Genomic DNA, 26,247 nt, shown 5'->3' on the forward strand with positions numbered 1-26,247 from the left:
ATAAACTGAGGGTCAATGGGGGGTGGGAAGGAGGGGAGGGTGGGTGATGGGCATTGAGGAGGGCACCTGTTGGGATGAGCACTGGGTGTTGTATGGAAACCAATTTGACAATAAATTTCATATTAAAAAAAAAATCCTGTCTCTCCCTCTCTCTGCACCCCCCTCAAATAAATAAATCAACTTAAATTTTTTTAATTAAAATTTTTTTAAATGGGCAAAGAACCTGAATAGACTTTTTTTCCCAAAGATGATATACAAATGGTCACTAGACACATGAAAAGATGTTCAATATCATTCAGCATTAGGGTAATGCAAAGTAAAACCAAAAAAGGCATCACTTTACACCTGTCAGAATGGCTAAAATCAACAAGACAAGAAATAACATGTATTGGTAAGGATGTGGAAGAAAAGGACCCCTGATGCACTGTTAGAAGGACTGCAAATTGATGCGGCCATTGTGGAACATAGTAAGGAGGTAAGGTTTCTCCAAAAAGTAAAAATAGAATTACCATATGATCCAGTACTTCCACTATTGAGTATTTACCCAAAGAAAACAAAAACACTAATTTGAAAAGATATATAGGTTTACTGCAGCATTATTTATAATAGTCAAGATACAGAAGCAATGCAAGTGTCCATCCATAGACAAATGGATAAAGAAGATGTGGGGTAGGGGCACCTGGGTGGCTCAGTTGGTTAAGTGTCCAACTTTGGCTCAGGTCATGATCTCCTGGTTTGTGGGTTTAAGCCCCACATCAGGCTCTGCGCTGACAGTATGGAGTCCGCTTGGCATTCTCTCTCTCCCTCTCTCTCTGACCCTCTCCTGCTCCCACTCTGTCTCTCTCAAAAATAAATAAAATATTAAAAAAAAAGATGATGATGTGGGGGTATATATATTCAAAGGAGTATCACTCAGTCATAAAAAGGATATCTTGCCATTTACAACAACGTGGATGGATCTAGAGGGTGTAATGCTAAATGAAATTAATCAGTCCAAGAAAAACAAATACCATACGATTTCACGCATATATGGAATTTAAGAAACAAAACCACCAAACAAAAACAGAGAAGAAAAAAAGTCTCTTAAATACAGATACCAAACGAGTTGCTGTCAAAGAAAAGTAGGGTGAGGGACTGCGTGTATTAAAGACAATTAAGGGTACACTTATCATGATGAATACTGAGGAATGTATAGAATTGCTGAATCATATTGCGCACCTAAAACAAATATCACACTATAGGTTAATTATACTTGAAAAAATAAAATTCTACAAAAAAAACCCACTAGTCAACAAAATGGAAGCGCATAGCTACTAAGAGTTACTTTAAATGTAAGTCATCTAAATGCTCCTATAAAAAGACATAAGGTGACAGAATGGTTCAAAAAAGTAAGACTCATCTATATGCTGCCTATAAGAGATGCACTTCATAGCTAAAGACATCTACAGACTGAAAGTGGAGGAATGGAAAAAAGATATTCCATGCAAATGGAAATTAAAAAAAAAGTCAAGGTAGCAATACTTAGTAGACAAAACAGACTTTGAAACAAAGACTGTCACAAGAGGCAAAGAAGGGCATTACATAATGATAAAGAAATCAATCCAATAAAAGGACATAACAATTATAAATACCTATACACCTAACATAGGAGCACATAAATACATCAAGCAAATATTAATAGACATAAAAGAAATTGACAGTAATACACTGAGAGTCTTCAACACCCCATTCACAGTATTGATACATCAACCAGACAGAAAACCAATAGGGAAACAGTGGCTTTGAATGACATGTTTGGCCAGATGGACTCAACAGACATATATAGAACATTTCATCCAACAACAGAATATACAATCTCTTCAAGTACACATGGAACATTCTCCAGTATAGATCACAAGTTAGGCCACAAAATAAGTCTCAATAAATTTAAGAGGACTAAATTCCTATCAAGCATCTTTTCTGACATCAGAAGTATGAAACTAGAAATTATAAGAAAAAATTGGAAAAAAACAAATACATGAAGGCATAACAATATGCTACTAACCTGCCCATGGGTCAGCAAAGAAATCAAAAAGGAAATCAAAAAACACCTAGAGACAGATGAAATTACAGACACAATGTTCCAAAATCCAGGAAACATAGCAAAAGCATTTCCAAGGGAGATGTTTATATCAACACAGGCCTATGTCAAAAGAAAATAAAAATCTCGAACAATCTAACTTTATACCTAAAGCAACTAGAAAAAGAAGAACAAAGCCCTAAGTTGGTAGATGGAAGGAAATAAAGATCAGAGGAGTAATAAAGGATATGGAGACTAAAATTACAATAGAAAAGATCAATCAAACTAAGAACTGGTTCTTTGAAAACATAAACAAAACTAATAAATCTTTAACCAAATCAAGGAAAAAAGAAGACTTACATTCAGAAATGAAACAAAAGTTGCAACTAACACTACAAACATACAAAGGGTAAGAATACTACCAACGATAATATACCAACAAATTGGAAAACCTAAAACAAACAGAGAAGTTCCCAAAAACATACCAACTTCCAAGACTGAATCAGGAAGAAACAGAAAATCTGAACAGACTCAGTTATGAAACTAACTCAGTAATAAAAAAAATTCCCAAACAAAAGTCCAGGGCCAGACACTTTCACAGGTGAATTTTACCAAACATTTACAGTTAGGGGCACCTGGGTGGCTCATTCAGTTACATGTCTGACTTCAGCTCAAGTCATGATTTCACGGTTGCTGAGTTAGATCCCTGCATCGGGCTTTGTGTTGACAGCTCGGAGCCTGGAGCCTGCTTCAGAATCTATCTCCCCCTCTCTCTGTTCCACCCCCACTCATTCTATCTCTCAAAATAATAAATAAAACATTTAGAATAATCTTAAAAAAAAATAAAGTAGAGTTAATACTTATCCTTCTCAAACTATTCAAAAATAGTAAAGGAAGTTTTCCAAATCCATTCTACAAGATTAGCATTGCTCTGATATCAAACCAAAGACACTACAAACAACAACAAAAAAAATAAAAATAAATTAAAAAAACAATAGGCCAATATCCTTGATGAACATAGATGCAAAAATCCTCAACAAATTATTAGCAAACTCAATTCAAAAATTAATTAGAAGGACCATTCACCACAATCAAGTGGGATTTATTCCAGGGATGATCCAATACCCACAAAACTGAACATGATACACCACGTTAACAAAAAGAATAAAAACAAGATTATCTCGATAGATGCAGAGAAAGCATTTGACAAAATTCAACATCCATTTATGATAAAGAATTTCAACAAACTGAGTAAAGCAACATACCTCAACATAATAAAGGCCATGTATGAAAAACCACAGCTAACATCATATTCAACAACGTAAAACTGAAGGCTTTTCCCCTATAATCAGGAACAAGACAAGGATACCACTCTTGTCACTTTTATTCAACGTAGTACCGGAAGTCCTAGCCAGAGAAATTAGACAAGAAACAAAAGGCATCCAAATTGTTAAGGAAGAAGTACAACTTTCCCTATTTGCAAATGATAGGACATTAAATATAGAAAACCCTAATACGCAAAATTAATATACAGGCATCTGTTGCATTTCTATACACTAATAATGAACAATAAGAAAAATTAAGAAAACAACCCCACTTATAGTCACACCAAAAACAGTAAAATGCCTAGGAATAAATTTAACCAAGAAGTTGAAACGTCTATACTGTGAAAATTATAAGGCACTGATGAAATAAGTTGAACACAAATTAATGGAAAGACATACCATGCTCATGGAATGGAAAACTAAGTATTGTTAAAATGTCCATACTATCCAAAGAAATTTACACATGTAATCTAATTCATATCAAAACACCAACAGCACTTTTTCACAGAAACAGAACAATCCCAAAATTTGTATGGAACCACAAAAGACCATGAATAGCCAAAGCCATCTTGATAAAGAATGACAAAGCTGGACGTATCATCTTCCCACATCTCATACTAATCTATAGTAATCAAAACAGTATGGTACAAGCACAATAATAGACACACAGATCAAAAGAACAGAATAGACAGCCCAGAAATAAACACACACATATGTGGTTAATTAATCTACAAAAGAGAAGGCAAGAATACACTACAGAGAAAAGATGGTTTCTTCAATAAGTAGTGTTGGAAAAACTGAACAGTAACATAAAGAATGAAACGGGACTACTTTCTTATACCATATACAAAAATAAACTCTAAATGGATTAAAAAGTCTAAATGTAAGCCCTGAGACTATATAAGTCCTAAAAGAAAACATAAGCAGTAAACTCCTAGACATCAATCTGAACAGTATATTTTTCCATCAGTCTCCTCAGACAAAAGCAACAAAAGCAGAAATTTTAAAAATGAGACTAGGGGCGCCTGGGTGGCTTGGTCGGTTAAGCGTCTGACTTCGGGACTTCGGCTCAGGTCATGATCTCACGGCCCGTGAGTTCGAGCCCCGCATCGGGCTCTGTGCTGACCGCTCAGAGCCTGCAGCCTGTTTCAGATTCTGTGTCTCCCTCTGTCTCTGCCCCTCCCCTGTTCATGCTCTGTCTCTCTCTGTCTCAAAAATAAATAAACGTTGAAAAAAATTTTTTTAAAAATAATAAAAAAAATGAGACTACATAAAACTAAAGCCTTTTGCACAGTGAACCAAATCAAAAGGCAACCTACTGGATGAGAGAAAATATTTTCAAATGATCTATCCAATAGGGGGTTAATATCCAAAACATAAAGAACTCCCATAACACCAAAAAACAATCCAATTTAAAAATGGGCAAAGTACCTGACTAGACACTTTTCCAGAGACATACAGATGGCCAACACATATGGAAAGATGTTCAACATCACTCTCATCAGGGAAATGCAAACCAAAAGCACCATGAGGTTGCACCTCAAGCTTGTTAAGACAATTATTATCCAAAAACTAGAAGATACCATGTGTTGGCAAGGTGTGGAGAAGAAGTAGGTCCCTCATACGCTGTTAATATGAATGTAAACTGGTGCAGCCACTAAGGAAAACAATGTAGAACTTCCTCAGAAAATTAAAAATAGAACTACCATGAGGTCCAGCAATCCCACCTCTGGGTATGAACCCAAATTGGATGAACTCAGTATCTCAAAGAGCTATCTGCACTCACAAAATTCAGTGCAACAGTTTTCACAAGAGCCAAGATACAGAAACAACCTACATGTCCATTGACAGATAAAGGGATAAAGAAACTGTGGTGTATATATACAACAAAGGATTATTTAGACCTGCCATTTGCAACAACTGACGAAGGATGGACCTTGAGAGCATTATGCTAAGCAAAATAAGTTAGAATAGGACAAATACCATGATCTCATTTACATGTGGAATCTAAAACAAACAAACAAACAAAACATACAATGAGATACCACCACACACCGATTAGAATGTCTATATTTTCTGACCATACAAAGTACTGAGAAGAACAGTTGGAGCTCTCGTATATTGCTAATGCAAATAAACATCACAGCCACTCTCAAAAACAATTTTGTAGCTTCTTACCAAGTTAAACATATACCTACCTTCTAGCCCAGTGAACCTATCCTAGGTATTTACCCAAAACGTACTGAAATTGACGTTCATACAAAAACTTGTACATGGATCTTTATGGATGCTCCGATAGCCTAAAATCGTGAACTTAAAGTCTCTTCTCAACTGAGGACCAGATCATTAAAACCGTGGTACCTCCCTACAATGGAATACTCAGCAATTAAAAAAAAATGAATAAATACAAAACAAACAAATTTCAAGTGCATTATGCTAAGTAAAAGCAACCAAACTAAAAAAAAAAAAAAAGCAACGTACTATATGATTCTACTCATTCTACTCATACGGCATTCTGGAAAATGCACAACTAGTGTTGGAGGACAATTCAGTGGTTCCCACAAGTTCAGGTTAGGGAAGGGTCTGACCAAAAAACGGCAGAAGTGAGGCTCTTTGCAGTGATGGCACTTTTCGGCACTGTGGTTGTAGTTGTCATTATACAACCATGGGCATTTATCAAAATTTGTAACAGCATATAAAGAGAGCAAATTTTACTGTGTATGGATTTTAGATAGTTTAGAAAATCAGAAAGAGACAGAGATCTCTCTGGACATTAGATATCTCTGGATGAGAAACAGTTTTCATTTAACAAATGTTTAAGGCCCACAAAAAATGGACCAAATATACAACAGTAAATAAAATAGATGTCCCTACCCTTGGATAGTTTAGTCTACTTGAGCAGGCAATGTCTCCAGAGTGGGAAAACAAAGACCAAGTGGTGTGAACAGAATGGCCGCCATCTTTAAATACAACAAGACACCTTCCCTCAACTACTCTGCCCTATCATCTGCAGCCTTATATGTATTAAGCCATCCACAGGCCAACTTCATCAAAGAGTTGTCCACCCTCACTCATCCCCCATAACCCTACTCCCTCTTTTAGGGAAGTTTAGGTTCTCATTTAGACCACCAAAGAGAGGTTGCTCTTCAGTCATCAATTTACTTGACTTCTCAACAGATTTTGGCTCTGTCAATCACTCATACTTATGCAAATACCCTGTATCCTTGACTCTCCTAGTTTTCCCTTTCCCTCTCTGACTGCTCCTTCTCAACCAGGTTTAGCATCCCACAAGGCTTAGTCCTACCCTAGGGCCCATGCTCTGCTCTTCCTATGTACTCTCCCTTGGGAGTTTCGTTCATATTCAGTCTCAACGGACACCCAATTATTGTTAAGTCCCAAAGGTCTATACTCCACTCAGAGCTCTTCTCAAAGCTCCAAACTTAGAGATGCAACCACCTATTCCAGATCTCACTTGGCTCAAAATGACTCAGATGGTTCAAATACACTGAAACTCAGTGTGTCCAACATCTGCCATATGAATTCCTCCACCAAACCTTTCCTGCCTACATTTCTCAGTGTTGGTCCTGGCATGCGGTTTACCTGCCAGAAACACACGAGTTATCTTTGACCCTCCCCCACCTCCTTTCCCACCAAACCATCAGCAATACCTACTAATTTCATTTCCCAAATCACTCTCCAATTTGCCTCCTTTACTCCATCCCTACTGCCTCTACCCTAGTCCAGCAACTATCTGGTAGCTTTATAACCACTACCTGTTCTCACCACATCATTTGGATTTCCTCCAATCCAGTTGGTTTCTTCCAAATGTAAATTTGATCCCATCACCCCTCCTTTCAGAACACAAAAGGCTTCCCATTCACAGAACAAAACCCAAATCTTCATTAGGTCTGGCACTGCCTCAAGCTCTTGCCTCATCCTTCTTACTCCCTTTGCTCCAGACACAGGAGCTTTCTTTCATGCCCTCAAATGCACCATGTACTATGCTAACACAGGGCCTCTCTCCACAGACTGTCCTCCTTTGGATTACACTCATCTCTCCCTGATCCCAACATTAACTAGGAGGTCACTTCATCCATCACATTTTAGCTCCAGTATCAATTCAGCAGAGAAGACTTTCTTAACCCTTAAGTCGAGGTCAGATTCTCTCTTTGTATTTATTTTTTGGATCATTTGCTTCCATTAAAAATTATGAAGTCACTAATGGGGTCTTTTGATTGTGCCAATCACCAACAATAGGACTATAAGCTTTAGGAGATCAGGGACTTTGTATTTTGCTCAACGTTGAAAGTCTAGCACCTAACACAGCAGCTGCTTTATACTAGGTACATAGTATTTGCTAAAAATTGGACTCAGCAATCCTACAATCCTACATACAGGTATGTATATCATACATGTCTGCATTCTGTAATAGCAATGTCCTATTAACCACCTATTAACCCAACCACCTATTAACAGAGAGCTTGATTAAATATATTGTGACACTAAAGAAACTGATCCCATTCACAACTGCACCAAGAACCATAAAATACCTAGGAATAAACCTAACCAAAGATGTAAAAGATCTGTATGCTGAAAACTATAGAAAGCTTATGAAGGAAATTGAAGATACAAAGAAATGGAAAAACATTCCATGCTCATAGATTGGAAGAATAAATATTGTTAAAATGTCAATACTACCCAAAGCAATCTACACATTCAACGCAATCCCAATCAAAATTGCACCAGCATTCTTCTCCAAGCTAGAACAAGCAATCCTAAAAGTTGTATGGAATCACAAAAGACCCCAAATAGCCAAAGTAATATTGAAGAAGAAGATCAAAGTGGGAGGCATCACAATCCCAGATTTTGGCCTCTACTACAAAACTGTAATCATCAAGAAAGCATGGTATTGGCACAAAAACACACACATAGATCAATGGAATAGAGAACCCAGACTTGACCCACAAAAATATGGCCAACTAATCTTTGACAAAGCAGGAAAGAATATCCAATGGAAAAAAGACAAGTCTCTTTAACAAATGGTGCTGGGAGAACTGGATGGCAACATGAATAATGAAACTAGACCACTTTCTTACACCATACACAAAGATAAACTCAAAATGGATGAAGGACCAGAATGTGAGACAGGAAACCATCAAAACCCTAGAGGAAAAATCGGGAAAAAAACCTCTTTGACCTCAGCCACCGTAATTTCTTACTTGATACATCTCAAAGGCAAGGGAATTAAAAGCAAAAATGAACTATTGGGACCTCATGAAGAGAAAAAGCTTCTGCACTGCAAAGGAAACAATCAACCAAACTAAAAGGCAAACTACAGAATGGGAAAAGATATTTGCAAATGACATATCAAAGGGCCAGTATCCAAACTCTATAAAGAACTCACCAAACTCCACACCCAAAAAACAAATAATCCAGGGAAGAAATGGGCAGAAGACATGAATAAACACTTCTCTAAAGAAGACATCCAGATGGCCAACATGTGCACGAAAAGATGTTCAACGTCACTCCTCATCAGGGAAATACAAATCAAAACCACACTGAGATACCACCTCATGCCAGAGTGGCTAAAATGAACATATCAGTAGACTATATAGATGCTGGAGAGGATGTGGAGAAATGGGAACCCTCTTGCACTGTTGGTGGGAATGCAAACTGGTGCAGCCACTCTGGAAAACAGTGTGGAGTTTCCTCAAAAAATTAAAAATAGAACTACCCTATGATCCAGCAATAGCACTGCTAGGAATTTACCCAAGGGATACAGGAGTGCTGATGCATAGGGGCACATGTACTCCAAAGTTTATAGCACCATTTTCAACAATAGCCAAATTATGCAAAGAGCCTAAATGTCCATCAACTGACAAATGGATAAAGAAGATGTGGTTTATATACACAATGGAATACTACTTGGCAATGAGAAGGAATGAAATCTGGCCATTTGCAGCAACATGGATGGAACTGGAGGGTATTATGCTAAGTGAAATAAATCAGGCAGAGAAAGACAGATACCATATGTTTTCACTCATATGTGGATCCTGAGAAACTTAACAGAATACCATGGGGGAGGGGAAAGGGAAAAAAAAAAGTTACAGAGAGGGAGAACAGAGAACTTAAATACAGAGAACAAACTAGGGTTTGATGGGGGTGGGGGAGAGGGGGAAATGGGTGATGGGCATTGAGGAGGGCACCTGTTGGGTTGAGCACTGGGTGTTGTATGGAAACCAATTTGACAATAAATTATATTTAATAAATATATATGTGTATATATATATGTATGTATATATATATATATATATATATACACACACACACACACGGTGACATGCATACAATGGAATACACTATGCAGCTCTTTAAGGCAACTTGATCTGCATTGATATGGAAAGATCCTCAAGATCTATTTGTGAATAAAGTCAAAGTATAGCAAAGTGTATAGAGTGGGCTGCCATTTGCGTAAAAGAACACAGTCAATATACAAGTGTGAATTCTTTCTTGGATGAAAATACTCATTAAACACTTATAAGAAACTAGTAACAGGAGCTACTTGAAGAGTAGGTGGGAAATGGGTGGGTGGGTGTCAGAGATGAGAGAGAAACTACTGACTACCATTTTATACTTCTAGATTCGGGGACCCTCGTGAGCCACTCAACATGTGCAAATTAGGTTATTAACTCAAAAAATATGAGTCCTTGTCCCGTGGGATACCCAAAACCCCACATCAGAACGCTCCCAGAAGTCAGTCTGTCACACTGCCTTAAAAACACCTCGGATGTTTTTAAGAGACTGGGACTGGCCACCTCCTCTACTGAGCCAGCCCCACAATCATCCCAGCTCAAATATGCCAATGTTATTTGGGAAAGGGACAGTCTTCAAAATCTGCCCCCAACTCTGGTATCTGTCCCAGATGGACAGATCCCTTTTATATTTTCATACCCCAAATTACTGTTTTTAAGTTTATTTTTAGACAGAGAGAGCACATGCGTGCACACACGTGCTCACATGGCGGGTGGGAAGGGGGCGAGACAAAAGGAGAGAGAGAATCCCAAGCAGGCTGTGCGCCATCTTGGCACAGCCCAACGCAGGGCTCAGTCTCGCAAAGCGTGAGATCATGACCTGAGCCAAAATCAAGAGTTGGACACTTAACCAACTGAGCCACCCAGGCGCCCCTTTACCCAAAACTATCTTAACCTTTACATTCCACAACCATTTTGGCCACCCTGTATCTCTACGTCTTAACAAATAGAGTTAACCATCAAAGAAGTATTAGCTATAGCAATCATTTCCTTGAGGACTTTTTCTTCTCCTTTAAAAGACTGCCTAGAGCCTTATGCTATCAATAACATTAATGATATAATAGTCATAACAGCTCTCATGTATTGAGTACATACTCCGTCAGGCACTATGCTAAGGGCTTTACATATTTTCATTTTTTTTTACATAGCTAAATCATATTGCATCAACCCTATGATGTAGATTGTTTCCATTTTACAGGAGAGGAAACTGAGGCACTGTGCCCACCTTCACTCCATCTTGTTCTCTCACTTTATGAGGATCCCGATACCAAGTAGTAAAGCCTCAGGAAGCTACAGTTTATGAACAGTGTTTTTTTTTTTTTTTTTTTTTAACTGCCAGAGGAGTGGGAGGGATAACACTTTTTGGTCTGGGCTTCTGGAAGAGTATTCTTGACTCATTTGGTCACAAAATTCAGACAAGATGCAGCTTTTCTATTACTTTGCTGTGACAGAGGGCACAGCCATTTCTTACCCTATTGTCTTCCTGGATCTCCCAGTCGCTGGAAAAAGTTGCCAGGTGCTGCCCTTGAGAACAATTCGAAAACTGGAAAAGGCTGGAAAACATCCTTCTGTTCTCTTGAGTGTCTGGAAAGATGGCATCTTGGAAATTGACTCCATGAGGCAAGAGGTTATAATTTTCATCCATCCTAATGGGGGGGAAAAAAAAGCAGAACTGCAGACTGGACAGCCATAGGACACCAGCTTTAATCAACAGTTGTAAAGACCGTGACAATCTTGCCTTTGTGCCACCATGTCTCACATGGCTCTCATTAGAGGACTTACTATTTCTAATGGTTTCTCTGCCTCACATTACACGAATCTATCCTTAAGGTCTTCCAACAGATGAGTTTGGGTGAAGGGTTGGGGAGAGGGGATGCCTATGTGTTTGGCTATTTGTGTATCGCCCAAGTGGCCTTTCTCACAGGGTGTCCCTTGTTTCTTGATGAAAGGAAAGCCAGTTGTAAGGACCAGTTATAAGCCAGTTGTAAGGTTCGAATCCTGCCATTGCTACTTGTCTTCTGACAGGAGACACAAATTTCCTAAATCCTCTAAGCTTCACCGTGCCAGTCTGTAAAAAGAGGAGGAGAATAGCACCTTCTTGGTGGTAGTGTAAGAACTGCATTGTAAAGTGAAGAGGCGCCCGGGGGGGCTCAGTCGGCTGAGCATCGGACTTGGGCTCAGGTCATGATCTCACAGTCTGTGAGTTCGAGCCCCACATCGGGCTCTGTGCTGACAGCTCAGAGCCTGGAGCCTGCTTCAGATTCTGTGTCTCCCTCTCTCTCTGCCCCTCCCCTGCTCAAGCTCTGTCTCTCTCTCTCAGAAATAAACATTAAAAAAAAAAGTTTTAAAAAAGAGAGAAAGAAAAAGTATCTGGCATGGAGTGAGTGCAGTTCAGATGTTAACATTTTTACAAAGGACAAATTGCCTGTTGCAAAGATAAATCACGCAGAGACAGGGCAGGTAGAAGTTAACCTCCAGCACAAAAAGGTGGTGTAGGGCGGACGAGGGAGTGGCCACTGCCGCTTTCCCCAGTGACAGTGCCCAGAATCTGTTCTTGCCTCACTGGGTCCGGAGTAACAGCGGAGGAATGATTTGTATGCAGTTGTTAGGACACTTCGGGGCAACACAGCTCTGTGAAATGGAAATCTGTCAGACTACCAGTTGACTCTGTATTTCTGCCCTAAGTTTTTGTAAATATGTCAAAGAGAAAGAAGAAAGAGCTGGCTGACCACCACAGAGCCCCTGGACAAAACTCTTTCATGATAAAATCAGAAAATAAATCATGTCTGCTCAAGTTCTCCAGCTCTTACTTCTTTGGAAAATAAAGTTTCAGTGATTAATAGCTTTATAGCCGAGTTCTCAGTGTCCTTCCTAAAGAAAAATATGAAAAATCTAAGTTTCTTTGTATCAAGAAGAATATGGTCTCACTCCTTGCTGCCTTTATTTAGAAACTATATTTCAACAGCAATTAAAAGAAGAAAAACAACTTAATCTAGCTAAACCACGGCAGCAAACACAAAGCACGCCATGTATTCTAAACTTAGAGATCTGGCTTCGATACAGAAAACATGTGTTGCCATGAGCTTATGAACGCCCTTCGGTGGATCTTAAGGTTTTCTTTCCCAGAGTGGTGGGAAATCTCAAGAGCTAAAAGTGATCTGCAGACTGAGGTCATAGTCATTCCAAATATTCTTAGTGCTACTTTATGGACTGAGAAGACTGGAACCATCACTAGTGTTAACTGTGGATCAATTCACTCACTCGCTTGACATGTAGGTTAGATTCCAGTTCCATGTTCCTCTCAGCTGCTCTGTGTCACTCTCATTCAATTGGAGACAGCCAATGCATTTAGGGTTGCACCTGCCAGTCTCTATTTCAAACTTGAAGCCCATTGACTGAATTCTTATACACGTGAATTCCATCGTGACTGCAGGCCAATCTTCACGGAACTTCACAAGATTCCAGGAGTCTCCGGTCAGAGAGGGACTTCCAGCCCGATTCATTTATTCTCTTCCAAGCACTGGGAGACAGTCTTCCCCCCACCCCCCAGCAGGCCCCCACACAAACCTCTGCTATTCTGAAAAGCCCAGCACTGAGGTCTGCCGGTGGTGGACAAGGGGGGGAAACAAAGGGACAGCTGGGCTGCATTCCGCACGATTCCTATCTTGGCATTTAAGCAGGGAGGGGAGGGGGGGCGGGATGGCAGAGGGACTATTTGTTCTGCCTCTAACCTGTACCAGGTGTTCTGCATGATTACTGTGTGTGAGTCTCCACCAACCTTGTTTCTCACATTATGAAAGGGAGAGTATGGAGGTTCTTCAGAAGGCAACTTGCTCAAAAATCACACGAAGAGCAGAGCCAGAACTCTAACAGTCTGATTTCAAAGTTTGTTTCTTTTTTTACCCCTCAGCATCTCAACCTACTCCCAGTGAATCCAATTAAAATAATAAAAATTAAAAAAAAAAAAAAAAAAAAAAAAAGAGGAGTCAAATGGATTTTGGAAACCACCCCGAGCTTTTGCTGGAAACACTCCTCTGTGCGTTCAGCAGTGAAACCACCCCTGTTTTTTCGACAGCTTTAGCCAAAGGCCCCCAGGCCCCCATGTCTAGACGTGGGACAGAGCAGGAGAGAATAAAGAGCAAGGAAAGGAGCCCAAGGGATATTCTAATAGGGCCTGGACAGCTTTCCCTGGAGGTGCTGAGCCGGCTCCAGATAACGGTGCCCTCGGGAGGTCAGGCCAACGGGCGGAGGAGGTGGTGTGGGCGGGAGGGGCCGCGCTCACCTGAGGAAGAAGAAATAGGAGTAGTCCTGGACCACGGTGTGCGAGTGACACGAGAAGTAGCCCAGGCCGGTGAGGTTGAGCCTGGAGCCCGCGGGCACCTCCAGCATGCTGCCCCACGCCTGGTCGCACAGCATCTCGATCTCGGCGGAGTAGAAGAGCCCCGCGTCGCTGGGCTCGTACTGCCACGGCAGGTAGTTGTACAGGCCGTGCACCTCCTGGTGCAGCGCCAGCACCTTGGCGTACACGATGATCTCGGCCAGCTCGGCGCGGCAGCCCTCACTCAGGGGTCTCCACTCCGAGGGCAGCTGGCAGCCGCGGGCGGCCCCGAGCCGGCCGGCCACGCAGAGCGCGGCGAGCAGCAGCGGGCGCAGCATGCCGGCGGCGGGAGCGGACGGCGGGCGCGGCCCGGGTCGGCGCTGCGCCCCGGGCGCACTAGCCAGGGCGCATGGCGGGGACGCCCGGGACTCGCAGGGCAGAGCGAGGGCGCGCGGCCGCCGGGCGCGGGAGGCGTCGGGGAGCCGGGAGCGCCCGCCCCGCCGGCCCGCGAAGGGCAGCCCTGCGCGCTGGGCTCGGCGCGCCGCTGCTGTCCGCCGCCGGGCTCGCGGCGCCCGGCCCGCGTCCGCGTCGCTTTAAAGGGTCTCGGGGCGGGCCGGCCGCCCGCCTCTTGCCCTGCCCCCCGCGACGGGGCGTGGGCTGCGGCGGGAGAGGGCGGAGAGGCGGCGGGGGGCGGAGGTGGGCGGCCGGCCAGGGGCGCTCGGGAGCTGCGGCGCGCAGGGCCGGTCCCCCCCGAGGCCCCGCGCGCCGTTGGGGGAGTGCGGGCCTGCGGGAGACGGTCGCTGACTGCCGGGAGCCGCGGCCCGGCCCTCCTCCCGCGCCCCACTGATGCGCTGTGTCGGAGCTCTCCAGGCGGAAAGCCAGTTCCAAACCAACAATGGCTGTTCCTTTGCGTGAGTACCGTGTAGACGTGTTGACATTTTCTGGGTCGTTCTTTTAGAGTCAACACGCGTCGAGATCAAATCTGACTTTTGCTTCGCAGCGGTGAATTGGGAAACCCAGCGCGGGCCAGTAAACTTTTGCCGATCTGTCTCGCTCGCTCTCTCTCATGTTGCTTCTGACTTAATGGTAATCTCAGGAAAGCCTTCATAAAAGATTCGAAAAGCCATGCTGTCCTGATTTTCCTAAAGCTGCACGATTTACATAATTCCTATTTACAGCTTCTGAACACCCTACACCTGAGAAATAAATGCAGTAAATTCCACCCCGCTTCTCACACGTCAGTGCGTCAGTGCATGAGTCTGAGGGAGATCCAGGCTCAACAGTCTCTTTCTCTCTCAACTCACCAGCTCCTTTTATCTCTGAACTACCATTAAGTGTTCCCAATGCCCTACGAAGAAAAAAGAGGATGATCACTTATAAATACATTTATATTTTTATATGTGTGTTACATCATACATATAATCATGCATGTAATGTGCATCCCATGGTACTTGTATCATAGGTATTATATGTATGATATATGTATAATAAATTTATAAGCAGAACTGCCTTAAAACAGAAGCCTCTGTTCCTTAAGCATCTTATTTCTGCAAGTCTGAGCCTTGGCACACAGCTAAATTCTTCTATGCGTTGAAGGGAAAACTCAGGGAATTCTGGAAGGAAAGGTAAGGAGAAGAGAGGATAAAGCTGCAGGAGACAAGGTTTCAAGTCTGGGCCTCACCTCCCCCTGGCTCCCAAGTCTTCTCCCTGTGGCCCCTAAATCTTCAACTGGGGGAATTTAATTCACGATTGCTTGCCACCCAGCAAAGGCAGTCTTTGAAGGCAGCTCTTCCGTGCAGGTCCCTCCCCTGCAGGACAGGGACTCAGGAGGAAGAGGCCAGGAGAGAGGCTGTCTCAGGCAGGAGAGGGACATCCAAGGGAGGGCTTTGGGCATCCCCGGAAGTGGGATCACCAGGACTCCAGGCAGCCCTGCGCTGTTAAGAGAATGGGAAACCGCAGCTAACATTCTGTCACACTAGCCCAGAATCTGCTCAGCGACTCAATCAACCAAATTCTTATTCTTACAAAACCCTCTGTGATGCGCCTAAAAACAGACAGATGTGTCTGCGCCTATCAGACAGTCGGTTAGGCGTCCAGCTTCGGCTCAGATCATGATCTCACTGCTTGTGGGTTCCAGCCCTGCACTGGGCTCTGGGCTGACAGCTCAGAGCCTGGAACCTGCTTCAGATTCTCTTTCTCTCGGCCCCTCCCCCACTTGTGCATGCTTTCTCTCTCTCTCAAAAATAAATAAACATAAAAAAAAATCTTTAAAAAAATAAAAGAGTGGGGCTCGAGATAACAGTAGCCCTCATGGTATATGACCCCCACCCCCAAACCCCCTGGTAGATACCAGATTTTCACACGATGGGTAAATGGTGTTCAAGGATAACATCAGACACCGTATATCAGCACTGCTCGCTTGTCTCTCGCTGAGTATGTAAATTAGGAAATTTCATAATGTCGTGGTCTCCGTCTGCTAGGGCTACCATAGCAAAATCCACCGACAGGTGGCTCAAAGCACAGACAGTTCTTTTGTTACTGTTCTAGAAGCCAAAAGCCCAAGGTCAAGACGTCATCAGGGTCAGTTTCTGGTGTAGTCTCTCTTCCAGGCTTGTAGATGGCTGCCTCCCCTCTGTGTCTTCACACAGCCTTTCCACCTTTCCTTTTGTGCATGTAGGGAGAGAGAGAGAGAGAGAGAGATCTGATGTCTCTTCCTCCTCATATAACGACGTCCATCCTATCCGAATAGCCCCACTCTTGTGACCTCATTGATCTTAATTACTTCTCTAAAGTCTTTACCTCCAAATACAGTCTCCTTGTGGGTTAGTGTTTCAACATGTGAATTTGGGAGGAGAAGGAAGGAGAGACAATTTAGTCCATAACAGCTAGTTAGTAGGTATTCTGTAGGTTTGCTAGAGAAAGAGAGAGAGGGGATATACAATGGCTTATATTCCTGGCAAGCCAACTTAGAGCAAGTGTTGCCAAATTACAATATTAATAATTGCTAACATGTATTTATTGCTTACTGTGGACCAAGCACAGTTGTAAAGAGTTTGACTGTGTTATCTGAATTAATTCTCCAAACAACACTCCTAAGTAGATACTACTATCAACTTCTTTTTGCAGATAAAGAAACTTTGGCACAGAGAGGTTAACTGACTTACCCAAGATCACAGAGCTAGACAGTGACTGAGCCAGGATTCAAACCCCAGCATCAGACTCCAGAATATATGCGTTTAACTACATTATGAGAATATGGACAAAATAGGCAGTGTTTTAAAGGTACAAGTGGGCCGTTCATCTAGAAGTAAATATATGCAGAGTAATAACCTTAGCATAATCACCAGTGATGGCTAAATCAGTACGTAATTGGACTAACATGAAATTTGAATTAACCGGTGACCCTGCTCTGTGTTCGTCGTATGCTGCAATTTATACAGACAAGATGGTTAGAAAGTTTTTCAAATGCATCTTCAGGCGTCTCCAAGGCCTGGAAAAGATCTGTCCACTTCAACAGGCCTTAAAACCCTGACTTTTCTTTCCATTTAGACAAGCAAAAAAAAAAAAAAAAAAAAAAAAAAAAAAAAAAGTCAGTATGTATGGCTGATTTCTCTCTTCTTGTATAAACCGGACAGAATCAAATCTCTTCCAACTCTACCCAGAATGGATTTTCCAGAAACAAGCACCTTTGAGAGATTGTCTTTCTCCTGGACTCCTCACCGGGAACATCAGTCATGCTTCTCTTCTTTGTCACGTCTGGCAGAGTGCCTCACCGATGGGGGGTTCATTACCTGGGGCCATGGGCGTGTCCTCCGGCAAGCAGCTTCTCTTTGGGGACTAAGTTCTGCACAAGCAGAGCTCAAGGTAGCCTGGAGGGGAAGCAACAATTCTACCAATGAAAGATCGGGCTTAAAAGTGAACGAAGCATTTCCACTTACACCATTAGGTCCCCGGGTTCTTAGGCCCCTGGACTCAGACTGACTCACACCACCGGCTTTCCTGGGTGTCCAGCTTGCAGATGGCAGATCGTGGGGACTGTTCAGCCTCCACAATCATGTGAACCAATTCATCTCCTTTTATGTATATGCGTATAGATAGATACACACATCTATATTCTAAGTATACGTAACTATAGATATCCTTATACATATTTTTTAATGTTTTTTTTTTAGTTTTGAGAGAGAGAGAAAGAGACAGAGTATGAGCAGGGGAGAGGCAGAGAGAGGGAGACCCAGAATCTGAAGCAGACTCCAGGCTCTGAGCTGTCAGCACAGAGCCCGACACGGGGCTCGAACTCACGGACCGCGAGATCATGACCTGAGCCGAAGTCAGACGCTTAACTGACTGAGCCACCCAGGTGCCCCTATCCATGTCCATATCCACACATATATATATGGCTTAGATTATATATTATATATAAGGCTTATATATATAAGGCTGAGATTATATATTACATATAAGCCATATTCATATATAAAAAGCCTATGGCTTCTGTTTCTCTGGTTGAACCCTGCCTAGTAATATACTATCCAACCAACTCAACACAACCATCCAGAAGTTAGTGTCTTTCCATACTACCTGCCATCTCTGAGTCTGGACACAGTGTACAACTAAACGTGCTGCTTGAAGCTCTACCCACTGGGAGTAGTTTCCTTCACCAGTGTCCTTCATGTTCGGGCCTGAGCAGCACTGAGTGATACCCATTTGAAATACAAAACAATCTGTAAACCAGGCTTAAGTTATTTCTTCCTGAGTCAACTGGTCATCAGGAACATGGTCAAGAGGCCACAGATGAAGGAAAAGGAAGGGGCGATGCACCTTCAGAGTCAAAGGAATCTAAGGGGCGCCTGGGTGGCTTAGTGAGTTAAGCATCTGACTCTCGATTTTTGGCTCAGGTCATGATCTCATGGTCAGTGGGTTCGAGCCCCACATCAGGCTCCACAATGACAACATGGGGCCTACTTGGGATGTTCTCTCTCCCTATCTCTCTGCCCCTCCCCTATGTTCTCTCTCTCTTTCTCTCTCTCTCTCTTTCAATATAAATAAATAAGGGACACTGACAGCATGGGGCCTGCTTGGGATTCTCTCTCTCCGTCTCTCTCTCTCTGCCCCTCCCCTACATGCTCTCTCTCTCTCTCTCTCTCTCTCTTTCAGAATAAATAAGGGGCACCTGGGTGGGTCAGTTGGTTAAGCGTCCAACTTCGGCTCAAGTCATGATCTTGTGGTCCATGAGTTCGAGCCCCACGTCGAACTCTGTACTGATAGCTCAGAGCCTGGACCCTGCTTTGAATTCTGTGCTTCCTTCTCTCTCTGCCCTTCCCCTACTCATGCTCTCTCTCTCTCTCTCTCTCTCAAAAATAAATAAACATTAAAATTTTTTTAAATAAATAAATTAAAAAAAAAGGAATCTAAGCCACTTGTTATTCAACTTACTTGTATTTCGGACCTTCCTTGCTCAATCTTTCACAAACCATTCCCATTTGACCATAGATTGCTGCACACACACACACAATTTATGGCTGGTGGGTCAGACAATACCTAGTTCATGATGGGAAACTCAGATCACATGGTCACCCAATACACCATGGTGAGGCATTCTCTACCAGGGCCTGATAGCAAGATAGAAGCTATTTTTCAAAAGGAAAATACTCATATCCAGCACAAGGCATAGATTTGCTCCAAAATCCTACAGCTTGGTGCTGTGACTAGCCTGTTGGTCTTCACCCAGAGGCTCCTTACAGCATGCCCGTTTGCCACAGACATTTTAACTATCATTGAACCTGATGGGTAAAAAGGCCCAAGTGATAGGGTGGCTTAGGCTACAGCCTGAACTCATGGCAGGGCATCCCTTTGCTCGTCTCTACTTAAAACTGGTAGCCTTACAGCTGATTCTGTAGATGACCCAAGTAACACAGTCAGGTACTCCCCAAATACAAAAAGGCTCACCAAGCATTTTTCCTCTTTTTTCATTGTAGGTGGTCCAAAGAACAGCAACTTTACTTTCACTTTGGAAAAGTGACATTAAACCACCAGAAACTTCAGGGCGCCTGGGTGGCTCAGTCAGTTGAGCCTCTGACTTCAGCTCAGGTCATGATCTCAGGGTTTGTGGGTTGGAGCCCCATGTCAGGCTCTCTATGCTGACACCTCAGAGCCTGGGACCTGCTTCAGATTCTGTGTCTCCCTCTCTCTCTGCCCTACCCCGCTCATGCTCTGTCTCTGTCTCTCTCAAAAATAAATAAACATTAAAAAAAAAATTAAAGCTCCAGAAACTTCAATGAGGTCACAGGCCCCTGAATTTTTGTGGGATCGCCCACCTTCCAGTTCACATTAGAAGCTCCCTGAAGTATTTGCCACTTTATGAACATCAAATCCAATCATCATCATGTCCATCAGCAAGGTAGAGTATGATGTTTTGTGGAATGTCAAGACAATCAAGATCTTGCAGAATAAATGTAACAACAGAATTGGTTTACCCTGAGGCAAGTTTGTGAAAGTGTACTGTCAGCCCTGACAAGTAAAAGCAAACTATTTCTGGTGGTATTTACAAATTGATATGGAGGAAAGGACATATACCAGGTCGGGAGCTGTGAAGCAAATGCCAAGAACATGTCAATGTGCCCCAGGAAAGATACTACATCTCAAACAGCATCTGAAACTTTAGTTATCACCTCATTAGTTTATAGTAGACTTCACTCATTCTTCAAGATCCATGTGACTTTTGCAAAGGTGAAACTGATGAGTTCAATGGAGATGCGTAGTATCATGTTTTGCATCGGTCTCAGCCTATTGATAACCAATGCTGTGGCTGGACCAGCCCTTGTGGTTCTTATTATGATTGCAAGACACCATCAGCAATAGCCATCAGGAAACTTTGAAAAACAAGTATATTTCTTACAAGTCCTGCAAATTACATGGCACACCTGAGGCCACAGAGCAAAGTGATGGGTAGGAAGAGAGAGCAGGAGGCTGGAGTTCTGCTTTTATTGGGATTGAGGGTGGGATGACTAGGGTTTAGCAGACTCATTCTTTATTGATGAGTTTAAAACATAAAAGCAGAAAATTAAGGCCTGGGAAGAGAAAAACCAACAGCCCAAATGCTCAGTTATCAAAATCAACTAAGATCTCTAAAAGAAAGGAGACTCGGGGCAGCTTGACTCTTCATCCAGTCCTGTGGCTGGCACTGTGTTCATTCAAGATAGCTGTCTTTGAAGTGCATGCATCTTTGAAGTGCTTGCCTCAGCAATCAAAGCTTAAATCAGGAATTTGCATCACAAAAAAGGAAAAAAGAAAAAAATAACCAACTATCCGGGCTTACACTACATACCACTATCTACACTTCTTTCAAGCCTTCAGTGGCAGCATTAGTTTTTGCAATCCCCCCAGGGATACTGTCTTACTTCTAATTTACTGTCTCGGTATGAATGGAAGTCCTAGGGGGCTTCCACTTACCCCTTCCTACCATGGTGGCCATCACCCATGAATCAGAGAGCAAATGTGGGGATTCTGCCAGTTGTCAACCGTGTCTTTTCCATTTATACCTTCAGAAACTGGGGAAATAACCACTAGCTGAGTCTTTGGACCAAACCGGCCCAATATGGGTCTGATTTGAGCTAAACTTCATCTACAATCTGAACATGGTAAAATTTCACTTTGATTTTGGGACCCTCTGGGATTTCAAAGCCGTTTCAGAGCCAGAGTTTAGTAATCCCCAAAAGGACTTGGTATTTCCTTTTTCCAGTGCACATTCTAGTAAATTGCCTTTGGTCCTTTTAAAGAAATCTTAGAAGAAATTTACAATGTATACTTGCGGCAATGGTGTTGAGTCCTTCCTTAAGGGTACCTGGTCTACCTTGCAATCCAGGGGCTCTGTCTCTGTGAATTTACTTATGTCTGGAAACTGAGTAAGAAGCTTCAGCTCTCCTCTGTGGCAACTTAAGTCTGGTTTTCTGCTATGAGGCCTACAGTTTTTCCTGTTATACAGACCAAGCAATACTCTAGCAGACTCTATATATTTAGTTCTAAGGGACACCATGATCAACTAGCCACTGCCAAAGATCTCTGCCATTCAAAACATTCTGATTACTATTATGTCCTTCCTGCCCTTTACCTTGGATATCCTCACCTTGTCTTAGGCAGTTAAATGCTATCACTTGTCCCCTGCTACTTCAAAATCACATCATCCCCTTTAAAATCTGGGAACCCAACTAAACAACAGCATCTATGGTCATACCTTGCCTAGAAAGGTGAGCAACCACAGAGATTTTTAAGGATGCAGGTGCTCCCCTCACTAACATATATCTCATTGCCTTTGGGAAGGGAGTATCTTTGGGCCATCTTGTGGAATGTAGTTGTGAGCTGGCTGTGCAGGTCATGCATAAAACATTTAGTTCGATATCCCTAACCCCCTAAGCCTCTGGATTCCCTCCTCCACATTATGCCTTGGACGCTATGACATTCCAATCGCATTAAATACGTGCTATCATTGAATCCAAATTTTAGTCAACCAATCAAGTAACCTATTGAGCCATCTCTGGCAGTACTTAAATCTACACTCTCTAGTAAATGCATCAATATCAATAAATTTGGCCAGAACTAGTGTTATACTCTACTCACTTCAGTACCCTGAAGCATGCTGAGCTTTGACCTTAATTATAGTGCTGGCTGACCTTAACTGCGGCTACAATTGCCTTATGGAGACTCTTCTGCAGTGATGAAACGTGACGGTTCCATTAGTGATGAATCTTCTAAAGATGGAGAGAGCCAGTACTGTCAATATGCCTTTCCTTCTAAAATAAGTTTAACAAAATCTCATTCAAAAACACAATGGAACTTTTTTGAGTTCGATTTTAAAAAATTATTCTAAGTTAATCACAAAAAGTAAATGAGTGAGTTCTTCCTCTTCTTCATATTATTTCCTGAAAAACTCAGTCCTAAACCCTTTGGTTTGGACCAAGCATATTACATCTCCAAGCTGGGATGGAAGGAGGGATATAGGAGACCAAATAAAGGAAGTAGATTTCAGAATACAACTGCCCACCATAGGAATGAACCATGAAGGGTAAAGAGGGATCCATGCAAAAGAGTGGCCCAGTGTAGGATATCAGAGCTCCAGCAGGGCTGGGGGGGTGTCTCTGCATACGAACAGCACGTCATGGGCTTTGGAGCCCAAGAAGGTGAGGAAGATAACCATGGGGGAGAGCAATTTTTTCAGAGATTCATGTCTAAGTAGGGCAAAGAGGGGGCCTCATATGGGTACAGCCCAACATGAGCTTCAGAAGCCAACAGGGGTAAGGAGGACATTCACATAGTTGTACAGTACAGGATGTCAGTGCATAAGCCAGGGGAAAGGGCTTCCATGTGGAAGGCGATAACGAGTGCAGAGTGTCAGAGGATGGTTAGAGTAAGGTGGTGTCCATGCAGAAGGGCAGCTCAGGGCATGGAGTCAGAGGCTTAGCAAGGTAAAGAGAGTGTCCATATCAGGAAGTTACCAGCAGTGAGTGTCAGAGGCCAAGTGCATCTGCAGGAGATATGCGATGGTGGCAGTGATGGGAGAATGGATGCACACAGGAAGTTGACCAAATAAACAAATATATTAAGGATAATGGAAGCCAGTTTTCTACTGTCAGAGAAAGGAGTTAAAAATATGGAAAGGAAGAAAAATGGAATAAACCCTGTGGTTCATTGTTCTCAATATAATATAAATTATTTTTAAATAATACAGAAATAAATGTAACTGTATGTGACTATCTGTATATGAATATACATCTTTGTCCCAAAAGTCTTAGTGCTATTTCAAGCTTTTATGAACTCAGAAATATACATGTTACATGATTACAAAAAGAAAAAAAGAGAGAACAAGAGAGAATTCTTAACTAAAAACTCTCAGCAAACTAGCAATAGAAAGGAATTTCCTCAACCTGATACAGAGCATCTGTGAAAAATCCGCTAACATGAATGTGAAAGACCAACTATTTTCACCTAAGACCACTCTCACCACTTCTATTTAACAAATTACTGAAGGTTCTAGCCAGGGTTAGGCAATAAAAAGAAATAAAACGCATTGAAAAGGGAATATGTAAATTCTACTTATTTATAGCTTACATGATCATCTATCTAGAAAATACAAGTGAATCTATAGCAAAGCTACTAGGACTAATAGGCAAGTTTAACAAGGTGCAGAATACATGATCAATATACAAAAATCAGTTGTATTCTATGTACTAACAATGAACAATTGGAAATTGAAATTTAAAAAATACCTATTTATAGTTGCATCAAAATACATGAAATACCTAAGAATACATCTCATTAAAAAATATGTGAAAGAATGTACACTGAAAACTATAAAATATTTACTGAGAGAAATTGAAGAACTTTGAAAAATCATGATATATGCTTTACCAATAGGTCAGGAAACTCAATATTGTTAAGGTGTCAATTTTAAGCAAACTGATCTGCAAATTCAATGTAATCCCAATCAAAATCCCAGTGGACTATTCAGTAGAAACTGACAAGCAGATTCCGAAGTTCATACAGAATGCAAAGAACTTGGAATAGCCAAAATAGCTTGAAAAATAAAGAGCAAAGTTTGAAGGCTAACATTAACTCATTTTAAGACTTACTACAAACTTAGAGTAATCAATAAAGCATGCTTTGGTGTGAATACAGACACATAGATCAATGAAACAGAATAAAGAGTGCAGAAATAAGCTCATATATATATATATGATTTTCTACAACTATTTTCTTCAAAGATTCAGAAGCAATCCATTGAAGAAAAGCCGTGTTTTGAACAAATGGTGCTAGAACAATTGGGTATCTCTAAGCCAAAAAAACAAATAAAAACAAAATAAAAACCTACAATCCATACCTTGCATCACATGCAAAAATTATCTCTAAAGCTTTTAAGAGAAAACCTCTCCTAACTTGGGTTAGACAAAAATTGGGCTTTATCAAAATTTAAAACTTCTGCTTTTCAAAAGACACTGTGAAGAGAATGAAACATCAAGCTATAGACTGAAAGAAAATACCTGCAAAGCATATATGTTATAAAGGATGCATATCTGGACACAAAAGAATATCCAAAACCCAATTTAAAAAAAAGACAAATGACCCAATATAAAAAATGGGTAAAATACTTGAACAGACACTTTACTTGCAGTTAGGTTGGCAACCAATTGAACGGAAAAATACTTAACATTGTTAGTCATTAGAGAAATGCAAATTAAAACCATTGCAAGATATCCCTACAAATCTACCAGAAGAGCAAAAATTAAAGAGACTGACCATACCAAGTACTGCTGAGAATGTGAAGGAATTGGAACTCTCATGCATTGCTGGTGGGAATATAAACAATACAACCACTTTGGAAAACAATTTGACAGTTTCTTCTTTTTTAATTTTTTTAATGCTTATTTATTTTTGAGCAAGAGAGAGAGAGAGAGAGAGAGGCAGAATCTGAAGCAGGCTCCAGGTTCTGAGCTGTCAGCACAGAGCCAGACACAGGGCTTGAAGCCGCGAGCCACGAGATCATGACCTGAGCTGAAGTTGGACACTCAATCGACTGAGCCACCCAGGCACCCCGACAGTTTCTTAAAAAGCTAAAAATATGATCAGGCCATTCTACTCCAGGTATTTACCCAAGACAATTAAAGCATATTCCATACAAGGACTTGTATATCAATGTCCATGGCAGCTTTATTTGAAATAGCTAAAAACTAGAAACAACCCAAACATCCTTCCACAGGTAAATGGGTAAACTGACAGACAACGAAATATTACTCAGCAGAAAAGGAATGAACTATTAACACACACAAAACATGGAAGTATCTCAAAATAATTATGCCAAGTGAAAGATGCCAGACTCTTAAAAAAGGAGTACATCATATGGTTTCTTTTATACAAAATTCCAAGAAATGCAAACTGATATATAGTATCAGAAATAAGATTAGGGGGTGCCTAGAGCCCAGGGAGAGATTGTGAGAAGGTAGAATTACAGAGAGATATAAAGAAACCGTTGGGGATAATGAATATGCTAGTTATTTTTACTGTGGTCATGTTCTCTTCAGTGTAGTCATGTGTCAAAACTTACCTACCAAAATGTACATTTTAACATATGCAGTTTAGTGTATGTCAATGGTATACAAAGAAAACTATGTTTTACGGACACCTGGGTGACTCAGTCGGTTGAGCGTTCAACTCTTCATTTTGGCTTAGGTCGTGATCCCAGGATCA

General features: G+C 41.7%; 1 protein-coding gene across 16 annotated transcripts in view; it reads right to left on the bottom strand.

Annotated features, from left to right (window-relative positions):
* CCDC3 (coiled-coil domain containing 3) overlaps positions 1–26,247 on the bottom strand; it is a 142,691-nt gene that overhangs the window by 101,802 nt on the left and 14,642 nt on the right. For 2 of the 16 annotated variants that reach the window (XR_006204525.1, XM_042944897.1), the window contains exons 1-2: positions 13,978–14,351; positions 11,167–11,341 (exon numbers count right to left, since the gene is read on the bottom strand). Coding sequence is in view for 7 of the 16 variants with exons in the window: in XM_042944897.1 (XP_042800831.1) it covers positions 11,167–11,341; positions 13,978–14,351 (549 nt within the window). In the remaining 9 variants the exon portion in view is untranslated. Of the gene's footprint in view, positions 1–11,166; positions 11,342–12,956; positions 13,129–13,977; positions 14,352–14,781; positions 15,362–15,421; positions 15,627–15,648; positions 15,948–16,363; positions 16,676–17,699; positions 17,903–21,114; positions 21,263–26,247 lie in introns of those variants that run through there. The other 14 variants (XM_042944899.1, XM_042944900.1, XR_006204528.1 and 11 more) reach the window with 13 other exon arrangements.

This window comes from Panthera leo, chromosome B4 (assembly GCF_018350215.1).
Source record: "Panthera leo isolate Ple1 chromosome B4, P.leo_Ple1_pat1.1, whole genome shotgun sequence".
Taxonomy (NCBI): domain Eukaryota; kingdom Metazoa; phylum Chordata; class Mammalia; order Carnivora; family Felidae; genus Panthera; species Panthera leo.